Source organism: Mustelus asterias, chromosome 19 (assembly GCF_964213995.1).
Source record: "Mustelus asterias chromosome 19, sMusAst1.hap1.1, whole genome shotgun sequence".
Lineage (NCBI taxonomy): Eukaryota > Metazoa > Chordata > Chondrichthyes > Carcharhiniformes > Triakidae > Mustelus > Mustelus asterias.
The window spans coordinates 5,327,764-5,343,867 of NC_135819.1; the positions used below are offsets into that span (position 1 = coordinate 5,327,764).

General features: G+C 50.2%; 1 protein-coding gene across 2 annotated transcripts in view; it reads right to left on the reverse strand.

The window, feature by feature from the left end:
* LOC144507710 (AP-1 complex subunit mu-1-like) overlaps positions 1-16,104 on the reverse strand; it is a 387,219-nt gene that overhangs the window by 360,930 nt on the left and 10,185 nt on the right. For both annotated transcript variants that reach the window (XR_013500133.1, XM_078234921.1), the window contains exons 3-6: positions 12,753-12,820; positions 11,666-11,796; positions 8,649-8,796; positions 3,681-3,807 (exon numbers count right to left, since the gene is read on the reverse strand). Coding sequence is in view for 1 of the 2 variants with exons in the window: in XM_078234921.1 (XP_078091047.1) it covers positions 3,681-3,807; positions 8,649-8,796; positions 11,666-11,796; positions 12,753-12,820 (474 nt within the window). In the remaining variant the exon portion in view is untranslated. The remainder of the gene's footprint in view (positions 1-3,680; positions 3,808-8,648; positions 8,797-11,665; positions 11,797-12,752; positions 12,821-16,104) is intronic.

Below are 16,104 nucleotides of genomic sequence, written 5' to 3' on the forward strand. Positions count from 1 at the left end.
AGAGAGAGAGAGAGAGAGAAATAGTGAGAAACAGAGAGAGAGATAGAGAGAGAGATAGCTGGAGAGATAGAGAGAGAGATAGCTGGGGAGAGAGAGATAGAGAGCGAGAGAGAGAGAGAGATAGCTAGAGAGAGATAGAGCGTGAGAGAGAGAGAGATAGCTAGAGATAGAGATAGTTGGAGAGAGAGAGATAGAGAAAGAGAGATAGAGACATAGAGATAGATGGAAAGATAGAGAGAGAGAGAGATAGATAGAGGGAGGGAGAGAGAGAGAGATAGATAGAGGGAGGGAGAGAGAGCGAGCTAGCTAGAGATAGAGAGAGATAGATAGATAGAGAGATAGAGAGAGAGAGAGATAGCTGGAGAGAGAGAAAGATAGCTAGAGAGAGAGAGATAGAGGGAGAGAGATAGCTTGTGAGAGAGAGGTAGCTAGAGAGAGCGAGAGATAGAACAAAGAACAAAGAAAATTACAGCACAGGAACAGGCCCTTCGGCCCTCCAAGCCTGCACCGACCATGCTGCCCGACTGAACTAAAACCCCCTACCCTTCTGGGGACCATATCCCTCTATTCCCATCTTATTCATGTATTTGTCCAGACGCCCCTTAAAAGTCACTACCGTATCCGCTTCCACTACCTCCCCCGGCAACGAGTTCCAGGCACCCACCACCCTCTGTGTAAAAAATCTGCCTCGTACATCTCCTTTAAACCTTGCCCCTCACACCTTAAACCTGTGCCCCCTAGTAATTGACTCTTCCACCCTGGGAAAAAGCTTCTGACTATCCACTCTGTCCATGCCTCTCATAATCCTGTAGACTTCTATCAGGTCGCCCCTCAATCTCCGTCGTTCCAGTGAGAACAAACCAAGTTTTCCAACCTCTCCTCATAGCTAATGCCCTCCACACCAGGCAACATCCTGATAAATCTTTTCTGTACCCTCTCAAAAGCCTCCACGTCCTTCTGGTAGTGTGGTGACCAAAATTGAACACTATATTCCAAGTGCGGCCTAACTAAGGTTCTATAAAGCTGCAACATGACTTGCCAATTTTTAAACTCAATACCCCGGCCGATGAAGGCAAACATGCCGTATGCCTCCTTGACTACCTTCTCCACCTGCGTTGCCACTTTCAGTGACCTGTGTACCTGTACACCCAGATCCCTCTGCCTATCAATACTCTTAAGGGTTCTGCCATTTACTGAATATTTCCTATCTGTATTAGACCTTCCAAAATGCATTACCTCACATTTGTCCGGATTAAACTCCATCTGCCATCTCTCCGCCCAAGTCTCCAACCAATCTATATTCTGCTGTATCCTCTGATGGTCCTCATCGCTATCCGCAAAAATAGAGATAGAGAGAGATAGCTAGAGAGAGAGAGATAGCTAGAGAGATAGAGATAGATAGAGAGATAGATAGAGAGATAGATAGAGAGAGAGGCAGAGAGAGATATAGAGACAGAAAGTGATAAAGCTAGAGATACATATATATATATTTATGTATAGAGAGAGAGAGAGAGAGCTAGAGAGAGAGATGGAGAGTGTAATTATCAGGAACAGAGGAGGGTCGCACTGCTCCTGTAGCCTGCTCCATTATCAAGGCTGGTCTACCTCCACACCCTCCCACCCAATTCCCTTGACTACTTGGAATTCTAGGGTGAGAGTGGCCATCAGTCAGCCTGAATATACTCCAGCACTGCGTGTGTACGATACGGCGCGCTGGGAGCAGAGAATTCACTCCGATGTGTGAAGAAACCTCATCTCATCTCAATCCAAAATGGCCGACCCCTTATCCCGAGACCATGGCCCCCTGAGCGAGATCGATTTCAGAGTGCTGGATTTAATAACACACCAATAAAGCTCAGGGATGGGGGTGTACTATCCACTGTGCTGCCTGGTACGAATGCTAGCTCGTTGTGAGGCAGTATCAGGAATTCGCAATGTGTTTTCCTGCTTTAGTGTTAGGGTTATTGACACATCAGCTAAATTCCAGTCTATTTCTCAATGCTGCATTCAGACAGAATGTCATAACTTCCAACCACATCAACGCCGCGGAGTCCATTCCCATTCTGCCGAGGGTGGGCAACTCCTTCCATTCTTCCTGTCCCTATCCACAAACTATCCAGTTATCCTCCCACCATTTTCCAAGTCCTTCTGTTTTTGACTACATGTCTCACGCTTTCAAACCAAACACATCTGCTTCTGCTTAAGCCTGTTTACAATCTGTCTGGCAGTGGTTAGACAGCCGTGAGTGCTTAGGATGACGGAGAGGTCTTTCGGCTGCAGCGGGGGAGTTTTATGGCGATCGTTCTTGCCACCGCCCCCCTCCCCCACCTCCTCCTCCAGCACCGTTGACTCCTCGCTGGGTTACGGCTACACAGTTACTTGTCCAAGTGATCATTATTCAGGTGTTGATGGTTACCAGCAAGTCGCTGCATGGATACGCAACACGCACCCAACTCTGATCCTATCCCCACCCAATGCCTGTACATCCCTTTGGCTGGCATGTGGTGGCACATGGTGTAACGCCTTCTCTGCCCTCTGAGCTTCAGCTGTCCAGGGCATCTCCATCGGGTGGTTTCTGTTTCAGAAAGGGAGATGGACAGAGAGAGAGAGAGAGGCAAAAGGAGTGGGAGAGCGTGTGGAGAAAGGGAGAGGGAGGGAAAGAAGGAGCGGGGGGAGGGAGGCAAGAGAGAGAGGGAGGGAGGCAAGAGAGAGGGAAGGGGGGGAGAGAGAGAGGGAAGGGGGGGAGAGAGAGAGGGATGGAGGGGAAGAGAGAGGGGTGAAGGGAAAGATCGAGGGAGGGGATGGGAGAGAGAGGGAGGGGAAGAGGGAGGGAGGGGAAGAAAGAGGGATGGAAGAAAAGAGAGGGATGGAGGGAAAGGGAGGGATGGTGGGAAAGAGAGAGGAAAGGTGGAGGGAGGGGGAGGGAGAGAGAGGGAGGGGAAGGTAGAGGGACGGAGGGGAAGGGAGAGGGATGGAGGGGAAGGGAAAGAGAGGGAGGGGAAGAGAAGGAGAGGGAGGGGAAGGTAGAGGGACGGAGGGGAAGGGAGAGGGATGGAGGGGAAGGGAAAGAGAGGGAGGGGAAGGGAGAGGGATGGAGGGGAAGGGAGAGGGATGGAGGGGAAGGGAGAGGGATGGAGGGGAAGCGAGAGGGATGGAGGGGAAGAGAGAGGGATGCAGAGGAAGGGAGAGAGGGAGGGGGAGGGGAAGAGAGGGGGAGGGGAAGGGAGAGGGACGGGAAGGGAAAGGGGGAGGGGAAGGGAGAGGGAGGGATGGGAAAAGAGAGGGAAGGGAGGGAAAAAGAGAGGGAGGGGAAGGGAGAGGGATAGCGGGGAAGAGAGGGAGGGAGGGAGGGAGAGGGAGAGGGAGGGGGAGGGAGGGAGGGATTTTTCTGGCCTTGTGATAAATAGGAAAGGAACAAGGCAGCTGCCAAAACAAAAAAACCTTCCAATAATCAGCCTCGAACTGAGCTGAGGATCTACTGAGCTCATTCTGAGTCCTTGAGGTGTGGCCTTAAAGGAACAAGATACATTTCTTCAGGCAAAGACTCTTAAATACAACACCAGACCCACAGGAGGCTTATACTGAACAACTGCATCCTCTGATAGCACCGGCAGCCAAACTCTTTGTGTTATCCCATCAGGCAGCCAGCCAGACCGGCAGGACGCTGCCAAGCTACTTACGGCCCGTGAGTTCGAAGAGGACCTTGTCGTTCAATCCCAGTCGGAGTTCCGGCATTCCCGAGAGGGAAACCCGCAGCTTGACACTGCCGACAATCTCGCTCTGTAGGACATTCCCGTTGGCGCTGACCTGAGCAAACGACACGGGGAGGTTACGGGCAAACTGTCATCACCTTCGACCTCACTGCTCATCACATGGGGACAACGATAATGGAGCTGTTCTTGAAGCAGAGGTGCTGGAATTTTACCGCCTCGCCCGCCCGAGGCTCGTAAGGTCCCGTCCGAGGCCAGCGGAGAATGCCGTTCTGCGAGCCTCGCCCGCCCCGATCCTGGGGAGGGCGTGCCGGTAAAATTCCGGGTCTGGGAGAGAGTACAGGAGAGAGCAGGGATGAAGGAATTGAGGAACGTGGAGGGTGAAGAATTGGGATTATCCCTTTTTTTTGAGCAGGGAAGATAAAGAGGAGATTTGATGGAGGCGTTTAAAATCGTCCCTGGCGCTGTGAGGCAGTAGTGCTAACCACTGTGCTAACCATGTGAGATGTGTGGGTTAAGTGGATCGGCCATGCTAAATTGCCCCTTAGTGTCGGAGGGGGGGATTAGCAGGGTAAATAGGTGAGGTTATTGGGGATAGGGTCTGGGTGGATAGTTGTTGGTGCAAGGTCGATGGGCCGAATGGCCTCCTTCTGCACAGTAGAGATTCTATGACTGATTGGTTGGCTGTAGCTTTATCTGGGGTGGGGTCATTCCTAGAATCCCTACAGTGCAGAAAGAGGCCATTTGGCCCATCGAGTCTGCACCGAACACAATCCCAGCCAGGCCCTACCCCCATATCCACCCACTAATCCCTAATTTCCTACCTATCTCAAGACACTAAGGGCAATTTTAGCATGACCAATCAACCTAACCCGCACATCTTTGGACTGTGGGAGGAAACCGGAGCACCCGGAGGAAACCCACGCAGACACGAGGAGAATGTGCAAACTCCACACAGTGACCCAAGCCGGGAATCGAACCCAGGTCCCTGGAGCTGTGAGGGTTCGAATCCCGCCACGGCAGATGGTGAAATTTGAATTCAACAAAAAAGATCTAGAACTTAAAAGTCTAATGATCAGCATGAAACCATGTCGGAAAAACCCATCTGGTTCACCAATGCTCTTTAGGGAAGTAAATCTGCCGTCCTTACCCGGTCTGGCCTACACATGACTCCAGAGCCACAGCAATGTGGTTGACTCTTAAATGCCCCTCAGAGATGGACAATAAACACAGTAAGAAGTTTAACAACACCAGGTTAAAGTCCAACAGGTTTATTTGGTAGCAAAAGCCACACAAGCTTTCGAGGCTCTAAGCCCCTTCTTCAGGTGAGTGAAGACGGTGACTTAACCCACACACTCACCTGAAGAAGGGGCTTAGAGCCTCGAAAGCTTGTGTGGCTTTTGCTACCAAATAAACCTGTTGGACTTTAACCTGGTGTTGTTAAACTTCTTACTGTGTTTACCCCAGTCCAACGCCGGCATCTCCACATCAATAAACACTGGCCAGCCAGCGACGCCCACATCCCATGAATACATTTTTAAAAATGACCAGGGTAAACACAAGGATCAGTAACCGAATCAAAATGATTTGCAAAGGAACCAGAAGTGAGGACAAAAGAATCAATTTTTTTTTTTCAAAAGATAAACACAGCAAGCGATTGGGAATTTGGTAACTGGAGAAAAGGATGCTGGAAACAGATTCAATCACCAGCTTTCAAAAGGGATGTGGATATGGGAAGGAAAAATATTCACAAGGGAAGAGCAGAGGAATGGAATTACTAAAGGACTGGTAGAAGCACAATGGGCCAAATGGCCTCGCACAGTTTAAAGTTTTGTGTGGTGTCTGTGTGGAGTTTGCACATTCTCCTCGTGTCTGCGTGGGTTTTCTCCGGGTGCTCCGGTTTCCTCCCACAGTCCAAAGATGTGCGGGTTAGGTTGATTGGCCATGCTAAAGTTGCCCCTTAGTGTCCTGAGATGCGTAGGTTAGAGGGATTAGTGGGTAAATATGTAGGGATATGGGGGTAGGGCCTGGGTGGGATTGTGGTCGGTGCAGACTCGATGAGCCAAATGGCCTCTTTCTGCACTGTAGGGTTTCTATGATTTCTATGATTCCATAAAGTTTATTTATTGGTGTCACAAGTAGGCTTACATTAACACTGCAATGAAGTTACTGTGAAAATCACCCAGTCGCCACACTCCGGCGCCTGTTCGGGTAACACCGAGGGAGACTTTAGCACGGCCAATGCACCCTAACCCGCATGTCTTTCGGACTGTGGGAGGAAACCGGAGCACCTGGAGGAAACCCATGCAGACACGGGGAGAACGTGCAGACTCCGCACAGACGGTGACCCAAGCCAGGAATCGACTCCGGGTCCCTGGCGTTGTGAGGCAGTAGTGCTAACCACTGTGCTAACAATGTGAGATGTGTGGGTTAAGTGGATCGGCCATGCTAAATTGCCCCTTAGTGTCGGGGGGTGGGGGGGGGGGGGGGATTAGCAGGGTAAATGGGTGAGGTTATGGGGGATAGGGCCTGGGTGGATTGTTGTTGGTGCAAGGTCGATGGGCCGAATGGCCTCCTTCTGCACAGTAGAGATTCTATGACTGATTGGTTGGCTGAAGCTTTATGTGGGGTGGGGTCATTAAGCCAGAGCAAAGATGCATTCAATGGCATATCAATCCCAGTTCCTCATCTGATCTGTGTAGCACACTCGCCATGTCCATCTCTGCCTCAGAAAACATGTTCCGTTCTCATCCCTTGCAATACGTGTTTTGCGGAATAGTTGTTCCCATGTTGTGTTGTACTTCCCAAGTCGAGGGTGAGGAGAGGATTTGAGAGAGGGAGGAGGGGAGGAGGGGGGAAGCGGGGGTTTGTACCTCTCCTGTTTCTGCCCCAGCTTTCCTGACTCTGGACCTCTATCAGATACCCGGATTGACTCTGCCTCCACCCCTCAGCGAGAAAGCTGGTTAAAGTTAAATGATGTCGCTGATAAAAAGCAGCAAGGTTCAAGGGGATGCAGTGGTCGAATGGTATTATTGCTAGACTATTAATCCAGAAACTCTGCAAATGTTACGAGCACCTGGGTTCAAATCCCGCCACGGCAGATGGTGGAATTTGAATTCAATAAACAATATCTGGAATTAAGGATCTACTGATGACCATGAAACCATTGTCGGAAAAACCCATCTGGTTCACTAATGCCCCTTGAGGGAAGGAAATCTGCCATCCTTACCCGGTCTGGCCTACATGTGACTCCAGAGCCACAGCAATGTGATTGGCTCTTAACTGCCCTCTGAGGGCAACTAGGGAGGGGCAATAAGTCATAGAAACCCTACAGTGCAGAAGGGGACCATTCGGCCCATCGAGTCTGCACCGACCACAATCCTATCCAGGCGCTATTCCTGTAACCCCCTCATATTTACCCCGTTAATCCTCCTGACACTAAGGGGCAATTTAGCCTGGCCAATCAACCTAACCCGCACATCTTTGGAGTGTGGGAGGAAACTGGAGCACCCGGAGGAAACCCACGCAGACACGAGGAGAATGTGCAAACTCCACACAGACAGTGACCCAAGTCGGGAATTGAACCCGGGTCCCTGGCGCTGTGAGGCAGCAGTGCTAACCACTATGTCACCGTGCCACTGCCTATAAATGCTGGTCTGCCAGCGATGCCCATGTCCTATGAATGAATAATAGAAGATTTCCTGGCTAGTAAACACATCTGATTTTCTCCCTGAGATTATCAGCAAAGTGAACCCGAGGTTTACTGGTTGGGGGAGGCAATGACCGAGTGGTATCACCGCGAGACTACTAATCCAGAAACTCTGGAGACCCGGGTTCGAATCCCGCCAGGGCAGATGGTGGAGTTTGAATTGAATAAAAAATATCTGGAATTAAGAATCTACTGATGACCATGAAACCATTGTCGGAAAAGTCAATCAGGTTCACTAATGTTCCTTTAGGGAAGGAAATCTGCCGTCCTTACATAGAAAGCATTCTTTCTGGTTGTATCACAGCTTGGTATGGCTCCTGCTCTGCCCAAGACCGCATGAAACTACAAAAGGTCGTGGATGTAGCCCAATCCATCACGCAAACCAGCCTCCCATCCATTGACTCTGTCTACACTTCCCGCTGCCTCGGCAAAGCAGCCGGCATAATTAAGGATCCCACGCACCCCGGACATTCTCTCTTCCACCTTCTTCCATCGGGAAAAAGATACAAAAGTCTGAGGTCGCGTACCAACCGACTCGAGAACAGCTTCTTCTCTGCTGCCATCAGACTTTTGAATGGACCCACCTTATATCAAGTTGATCTTTCTCTACACCCTAGCTATGACTGTAACACTACATTCTGCACCCTCTCCTTTCCTTCCCCCCTATGTACTCTATGAACGGTATGCTTTGTCTGTATAGCGCACAAGAAACAATACTTTTCACTGTACCCCAATAAATGTGACAATAATAAATCAAATCAAAATCAAATTCTTCCGTCCTACGCTGACCGACATTGGATTCCAAGCCATCCCAGAGCCTCAACAGTTCAAACTGTCCTTGGGTTTTAAGTCCTTTCGGGGTCTTACCCCCTCACTATCTCCGTAAGCCCAATCCCTCGACCCCTCGCTTGCCCAGCCCCACACCTCAAACTCTCCAACTCACGTCCCATCCACCCCTTAGCCTTTCCAGCTCCTTCCCCACCTTCCTTCCAAACGACCTCTTTGACCCACGGGGCCAACTCCCCTAACACCTCTTCCCTTGACTGTGAAGCTCAGGTTGATAGTGTTCTTGTGGAACTGCACCACCACCCCCCCCCCCACCCCTCCCCCACCCCGTCCATCCCTGACAGATTCTTACAGGGAACCAGATCCAAGTAACGGGCAGAATTTTAGCTTTCTGCGATTTACATGTGGGATGACAATCATTTACCTGACAAATCAATACTCACCAACACGTTCACCGCTTCAATGACGTCAATAAAGACCTCGTTTTTCTTGTACTTCAGGCCCTCTGACCTCCAGGACACAGCGTTAGTCACTGTGGCCGGTGGGCGTGGGGCGGCCACTTCCAGTTTCTGCCCCTGCTGCGTGATATATCTGTCCGATGGAAGCAAGCACAACCAGCCATGAGTCAAGCCACCTCGCTCCCAGTCAGAACACACAGAGCAAAGAGAGAGAGGCGCTGAATCCAAACCCAAAGTAGTGGATGTAGCCCAGTCCTTCACGCAAACCAGCCTCCCATCCATTGACTCCGTCTACACTTCCCGCTGCCTCGGCAAAGCAGCCGGCATAATCAAGGACCCCCCACGCACCCCGGACATTCTCTCTTCCACCTTCTTCCCTCGGGAAAAAGATACAAAAGTCTGAGGTCGCGCATCAACCGACTCAAGAACAGCTTCTTCCCTGCTGCTGCCATCAGACTTTTGAACGGACCTACCTCGCACTAAGTTGATCTTTCTCTACGCCCTCGCTATGACTGTAACACTACATTCTGCACCCTCCCCCTTCCTTCTCTATGAACAGTATGCTTTGTCCGTAAAGCGCTCAAGAAACAATGCCTCTTACTGTATACCAATACATGTGACAATAATAAATCAAATCAAAATCAAATCAATCCCCTCACCATGACGTCAAACCAAGGTTCCACGCCATCATCTTTCCTTGGTTGGACCAGTGCCACCTCCTTTTGGCTCTTCCCGATTCCTCTTTCTCTTGTGCCATCATCCCGGTTGTCACATCGCTCTCCTTCGCACCACCATCCCCACCCCAACAATCCCAATTTTCCCTCCCTCATACTTTGCTTATTAAAATAAGTGTTAAAAATCTCTATATTTATCCACTTCAGGTCGTTTGCCTGTCACAGAAGCATCAACAGCTTAATCAGGGCACATGGGATCCGACAGGAGAGGCGATGGCCTAGTAGTATTATCGCTAGGCTAATTAATCTAGAAACTCGGTGAATGTTACGAGCACCTGGATTCGAATCCCGCCACGGCAAATTTGAATTCAATAAACAATATCTGGAATTAAGAATCTACTGATAACCATGAAATCATTGTCGGAAAAATCTCTCTGGTTCACTAATGTCCTTTAGGGAAGGAAATCTGCCGTCCTTACCCGGTCTGGCCTACATGTGACTCCAGAGCCACAGCAATGTGGTTGACTCTCAACTGCCCTCAAGCAACTAGGGATGGGTAATAAATGCTGGCCCAGCCAGCAATGCCCATGTCCCTTGAATGAATAAGAAAAACATTTTGGGACGGGACGGGAAATCTGTTGGGTTCAACAAAATCAACTCGGATAGCGACACACCCAAGACTCTCTGGCTTGAGATTGGATGGTGAGGAGGGGATAGGATGGTGTTGAGTAACGAAGGGCCAGACTGAGTTTCTGTAGTCTTGCTGTGAAGTAGATGTTCTACATGATTGAGATTAATCGCTCTACTCTGTTGACAGCTTTCCTCACTACACCAGATTAAAGTCCAACAGGTTTATTTGGTAGCAAAAGCCACTAGCTTTTGGAGCACTGCTCCTTCGTCAGGTGAGTGGGAGTTCTGTTCACAAACAGGGCATATAAAGACACAAACTCAATTTACCCAAATTGACTCAAATTTACTCAAATTGAGTTTGTGTCTTTATATGCCCTGTTTGTGAACAGAACTCCCACTTACCTGACGAAGGAGCAGCGCTCCGAAAGCTAGTGGCTTTTGCTACCAAATAAACCTGTTGGACTTTAACCTGGCGTTGTGAGACTTCTTACTGTGTTTACCCGAGTCCAACGCCGGCATCTCCACATCATGACAGCTTTCCTCTCAGAGAATAAACACGTGGGTGAAGAATAACAGGGATGCCGGTCCCCCATGGTTACACATGGCAACATAGTCCCTGGGGTCAGGAGACTCAGAGCTGACCTCATTGGAAGGTGTGAAATTCTTAATGGGCTTTTCTTCAATTCATTCGTGGGACATGGGCGTCGCTGGCTGGGCCAACATTTATTGCCCATCACTAGTTGCCCGAGGGCAGTTGAGAGTCAACCACATTGCTGTGGCTCTGGAGACACAAGTAGGCCAGACCGTGTACGAGTGGCAGATTTCCTTCCCTAAAGGGACATTAGTGAACCAGATGGGTTTTTCCGCATATGATTTCATGGTTATCATTGGACATTTAATCCCAGGTTTTTTTACTGAATTCAAATTTCTGGTCCTCCTGGAGGGCAGAACTCCAACCGGGTACAGGTTTGCCAGAGCGGGCCTCTTTGTTTGCTCACCGCAGTGAACCACTGAGGATGTTATGGGTTAGAGAGAAGGAGCACGACAAGACAAGACTGGTGCGTGGGTGGAGATGGGTAGCGAGGGGCTGGGGAAAGAGGGAGGCGAATTTATTCGCTTTTATGTCCCACAAACAGCTTCTCATTGAAGAGGAGAGTTTCCCATTTGAACTTGGCACTGGATTCCGGACGTAGAATCATAGAATCCCAACAGTGCAGAAGGAGACCATTCGGCCCATCGAGTCTGCACCGACCACAATCCCACCCAGGCCCTATCCCCATAACCCCAAGGATTTACCCCTGTTAATCCCCTTGACTCTGAAGGTCAATTTAGCATGGCCAATCCACCTAACCTGCACATCTTTGGACTGTGGGAGGAAACCGGAGCACCTGGAGGAAACCCATGCAGACACGGGAAGAATGTGCAAACTCAGCACAGTGACCTTGAACCCCTGTCCCTGGCCCTGTGAGGCAGCATTGTTAACCACTGTGCCACCGTGCCGCCCACCATGCCATGCCTCGCGATGCACACATTCTCCAACGCCCAACTGTCCTCACCACCACCTCCACACCATCGAGCGCCAGAAGTTCTCCTGACTTGTGCGAATATTTGAGGGATCTCCAGCCAGCGGCTGATGCCCGAGACCATTTCTCTGGGGTTGAGGAGCGCGGTGTGAGGGGCTCAGTGGCAGACACTCACTCCTGCAGGATTTTACTGTCCGTGGTCTGCGGGAAACCAAAGTCCATGATTTCATCCAGTAGCTCGTAAATAATCACAAAGTTGTCCCGGATGCTCTCCTCCTCCAGCTCCTTAAAGTATTCCGTGAAGACCTGGGGAGAACGCAGATGTCAGCTACTATTGGATACAGGTTAAGTACAATAAATGAGGAGACAGTTTCCCTACTCCCACTCTGCAATATCTACTCCTCAAGACGCCAACTCTTGAGATACATCTCCAAGGACATCCGCAGTGTTCGAACATCTCATCCAAATGACTCTTTGGACAGTGAGGGACAATGCACCATTTAGCATGGCCAATCCACCTAACCTGCACATCTTTGGACACTAAGGGGCAATTTAGCATGGCCAATCCACCTAACCTACACATCTTTGGACACTAAGGGGCAATTTAGTATGGCTAATCTACCTAACCTACATATCTTTGGACACTAAGGGGCAATTTAGTATGGCTAATCTACCTAACCTGCACATCTTTGGACACTAAGGGGCAATTTAGCATGGCCAATCCACCTAACCTGCACATCTTTGGACACTAAGGGACAATTTAGCATGGCCAATCCCCCTAACCTACATATCTTTCGACACTAAGGGGCAATTTAGCATGGCCAATCCACCTAACTGGCACATCTTGGGACACTAAGGGGCAGTTTATCATGGCCAATCCACTTAATTTACACATGTATGGAGTGTGGGAGGAAACCGGAGCACCCCGAGGAAACCCACGCAGACACGGGGCGAATGTGCAGACTCCACACAGACAGTGAGCCGAGCCGGGAATTGAACCCAGGTCCCTGGTGCTGTGAGGCAGCAGTGCTAACCACTGTGCCACCCCAAATGAAAACGTCCAATGAACACTTGGAATTCCCATTCACTATCCCGAATGTGGGGAGCGTCTCACTTGGAGACAACACTCGATACCCAGGCCCTGTCGTGTAGAATAGCAACTCGGGGGCAATCTGGATCAGAGGCAGGGACGTGACCCACCACACCACAAGTCCTCCGAGTACCTCTTATGCCATGATTTAGATATAAAGTGAGCTCCTTACCTGTACGATTTTGTATAAGAATGCATAGACAAGTGAGGCATTTGCATTTTTTGTTGTAGTTGCAACCACTGACCACTAGGTTAAGAAAAAGAAACGCTTGGTCATGTTCAATGTGTCACATCTTCACACTTGACCTTCCAATCTCTTAAATCTCCTCTCTCAACACGTCACACTTTCTCAGAAGACTCAGGAAATTTGGCATGTCCACTATGACTCTCACCAACTTTTACAGATGCACCATAGAAAGCATTCTTTCTGGCTGTATCACAGCTTGGTATGGCGCCTGCTCTGCCCAAGACCGCAAGAAACTACAAAAGGTTGTGAATGTAGCCCAATCCATCACGCAAACCAGCCTCCCATCCATTGACTCTGTCTACACTTCCTGCTGCCTCGGCAAAGCAGCCAGCATAATTAAGGACCCCATGCATCCCGGACATTCTTCCACCTTATTCCGCCGGGAAAAAGATACAAAAGTCTGAGGTCACGTACCAACCGATTCAAGAACAGCTTCTTCCCTGCTGCCATCAGACTTTTGAATGGACCTACCTCGCATTAAGTTGATCTTTCTCTACACCCTAGCTATGACTGTAACACTACATTCTGCACTCTCTCCTTTCCTTCTCTATGAATGGTATGCTTTGTCTATATAGCATGCTAATACATGTGACAATAATAAATCAAACCAAATCAAAACTTTACACTGATTTGGTTTAGTGAGATCTAATTATTCTTTGTTTCTGGTACCTTACTTCAATCTTTTTCTTTTAATTCTTTAATAGGATGTGGGCGTCACTGGCTAGGTCAGTATTTGTTACCCATCCCTGATTGAGAAGATGGCTGTGAGCTGTCTTCTTGAGCCGCTGCAGTCCATGTGGTGTAGGTGCATCCACAGAGCTGTTAGGGAAGGAGTTCCTGGATGCTGACCCAGCGACAATGAAGGAACAGCTGATTTCCAAGTCAGGATGGTATGTGGCTCGGAGGGGAACCCGCAGGTGATGGTGTTCCCATATGTCTGTTGACCTTGTCCTCCTAGATGTTATCAGGGGGCAGGAAGCCTGGTAGATTCTCTCCCTCACCCAGGATGATTGGAGTTAGATCAGCCCGGTACTCATCGAATGTCAGAACAGGCTTATGGGTTGAATGGCCTATTCCTGTTGGGTGGCACGGTGGCACAGTGGTTAGCACTGCTGCCTCACAGTGCCAGGGACACGGGTTTGATTCCCGGCTTGGGTCACTGTCCGTGTGGAGTTTGCACGTTCTCCCATGTCTGCGTGGGTTTCCTCCGGGTGCTCCGGTTTCCTCCCACAGTCCAAAGATGTGCGAGTTAGGTGGGATTGAGCATGCTAAAATTGCTCCTAGCTAGGGTAAATGCATGGGGTAATGGGGATAGGGCTAGGGTGGGATTGTGGCCGGTGCAGACTCAATGGGCTGAATGGCCTCCTTCTGCACCGTAGGGATTGTATGATCTCTGTTCCTGGGGTTTTCAGGTGTGAACATGACACGGAATGCCATCGGGATTTCCACCACGAGTTTAATCTCCTTAGTTAAGGAGGGATATATCTGCATCGGAGGCAGATCTGAGATGGTTCACCGGGTTCATTCCTGGGGCGAAGCGTTGTCTTCTGAGGGAAGGTTGAGTAGGTTGGGCCTGTACTCCATGGAGTTTAGAGAGGAGATTGTGTTGGAAGATGGCAGATTGATGATATCCCTGTGCTGCAGATACATGCCTCCCCCTGCCCCATTCACTTTCTCACTGCAGTCTGGCTGACTGGACATTGATTGGGAAGGGGGACAGAAAGTTGTGGGACACTTGTCTTCTCCCACTCGGGAACGCTGCAGTGTATTGTCTTCACGCTGTCTGAGACCGCCACCTCGCCACAGAATAGGAGCCCAGGACTGACGAGCGACTCTTAACCAGATTGAGCTCAGTGGCGCCTCCATCAGGGCGGGAGGTGGAAAGATCAAATTGTGAAATGTTGTCATTGAGAAGCTGTGACTACATACTTTCCTACAATTCCTTCAATTCAAAGTAATTATTCAAAGTTTAAAGTTGATTTATTAGTGTCACAAGTAGGCTTACATTAACACCGCAATGAAGGGGGCAGCACGGTGGCACAGTGGTTAGCACTGCTGCCTCACAGCTCCAGGGACCCAGGTTCAATTCCGGCCTCGGGTCACCGTCTGTGTGAGGTTTGCACGTTCTCCCCGTGTCTGCGTGGGTTTCCTCCGGGTGCTCCGGTTTCCTCCCACAGCCCAAAGGATATGCGGGTTAGGTTGATTGGCCATGCTAAATTGACCCTAGTGTCAGGGGGATTAGCAGGGTAAGTATGAGAGGTTACGGGAAAGGGGCCTGGGTGGGATTCTGGTCGGTTCAGACTCGATGGGCCGAATGGCCTCCTTCGGCACTGTAGGGATTCTATGAAGTTACTGTGAAAATCCCCTAGTCGCCACACTCCGGCGCTTGTTCAGGTACATTAAGGGAGAATTCAGCGTGGCCAATGCACCCTAACCAGTTCATCTTTCAGACTGTGGGAGGAAACCCACGCAGACACAGGGAGAACATGCAAACTCCCACAGACAGTGACCCAAGCTGGGAATTGAACCCAGGTCCCTGGCGCTGTGAGGCGCTAACAGTGCCTGACGAGTGACTCTCATCAGAGACAGGTATCAGTTTGTCTAACTAAGTCTATTCTCAAAAGATTCTAAAGAAGAACATGTACGTTCTGCCCCTAAACCTTCATTTCTACAATCATGGTTCGGCTTAGGATTCTTTTGTTACTATGTAAACATTTCCATTCAAAGTTTCACATGAAATGTCACAGTGTCGCTCACAACTTTCTCACAAGATGACAGTGAGGACTTAGTGAAGTGTCTCTGGGAGTCAGAGGGAGGGAGGGAGAGAGAGAGAGCAGGCACGACAGAGGGAGAGCGGAGACAACAGGGGAAGGGAGGGAGGGTGCCACAGAGGGTGGGAGGGCGGAGGCAACAGAGGGAGGGAATGAAGGGAGAATGGGAGTGACAGAGGGAGGGAGAGCGGAGGCGACAGGGAGGGAGGGTGGGAGTGACAGAGGGAGGGAGGGCAGAGGCGACAGAGGGAGGGAAGGGAGGGTGGGAGGGAGAGCGGAGGCAACAGGGAGGGAGGGTGGGAGTGACAGAGGAAGGGTGGGAGAGCGGAGGCAGCAGAGGGAGGGAGGGAGGGCAGAGGCAGCAGAGGGAGAGAGGGAGGGAGGGTAGAGGCAGCAGAGGGAGGGAGGGAGGGAGGGAGGGTAGAGGCAGCAGAGGGAGGGACAGCAGAGGCAGCAGAAGGAGGGAGGGTGGGAGAGCAGAGGGATGGAGGGAGGGTAGAGGCAGC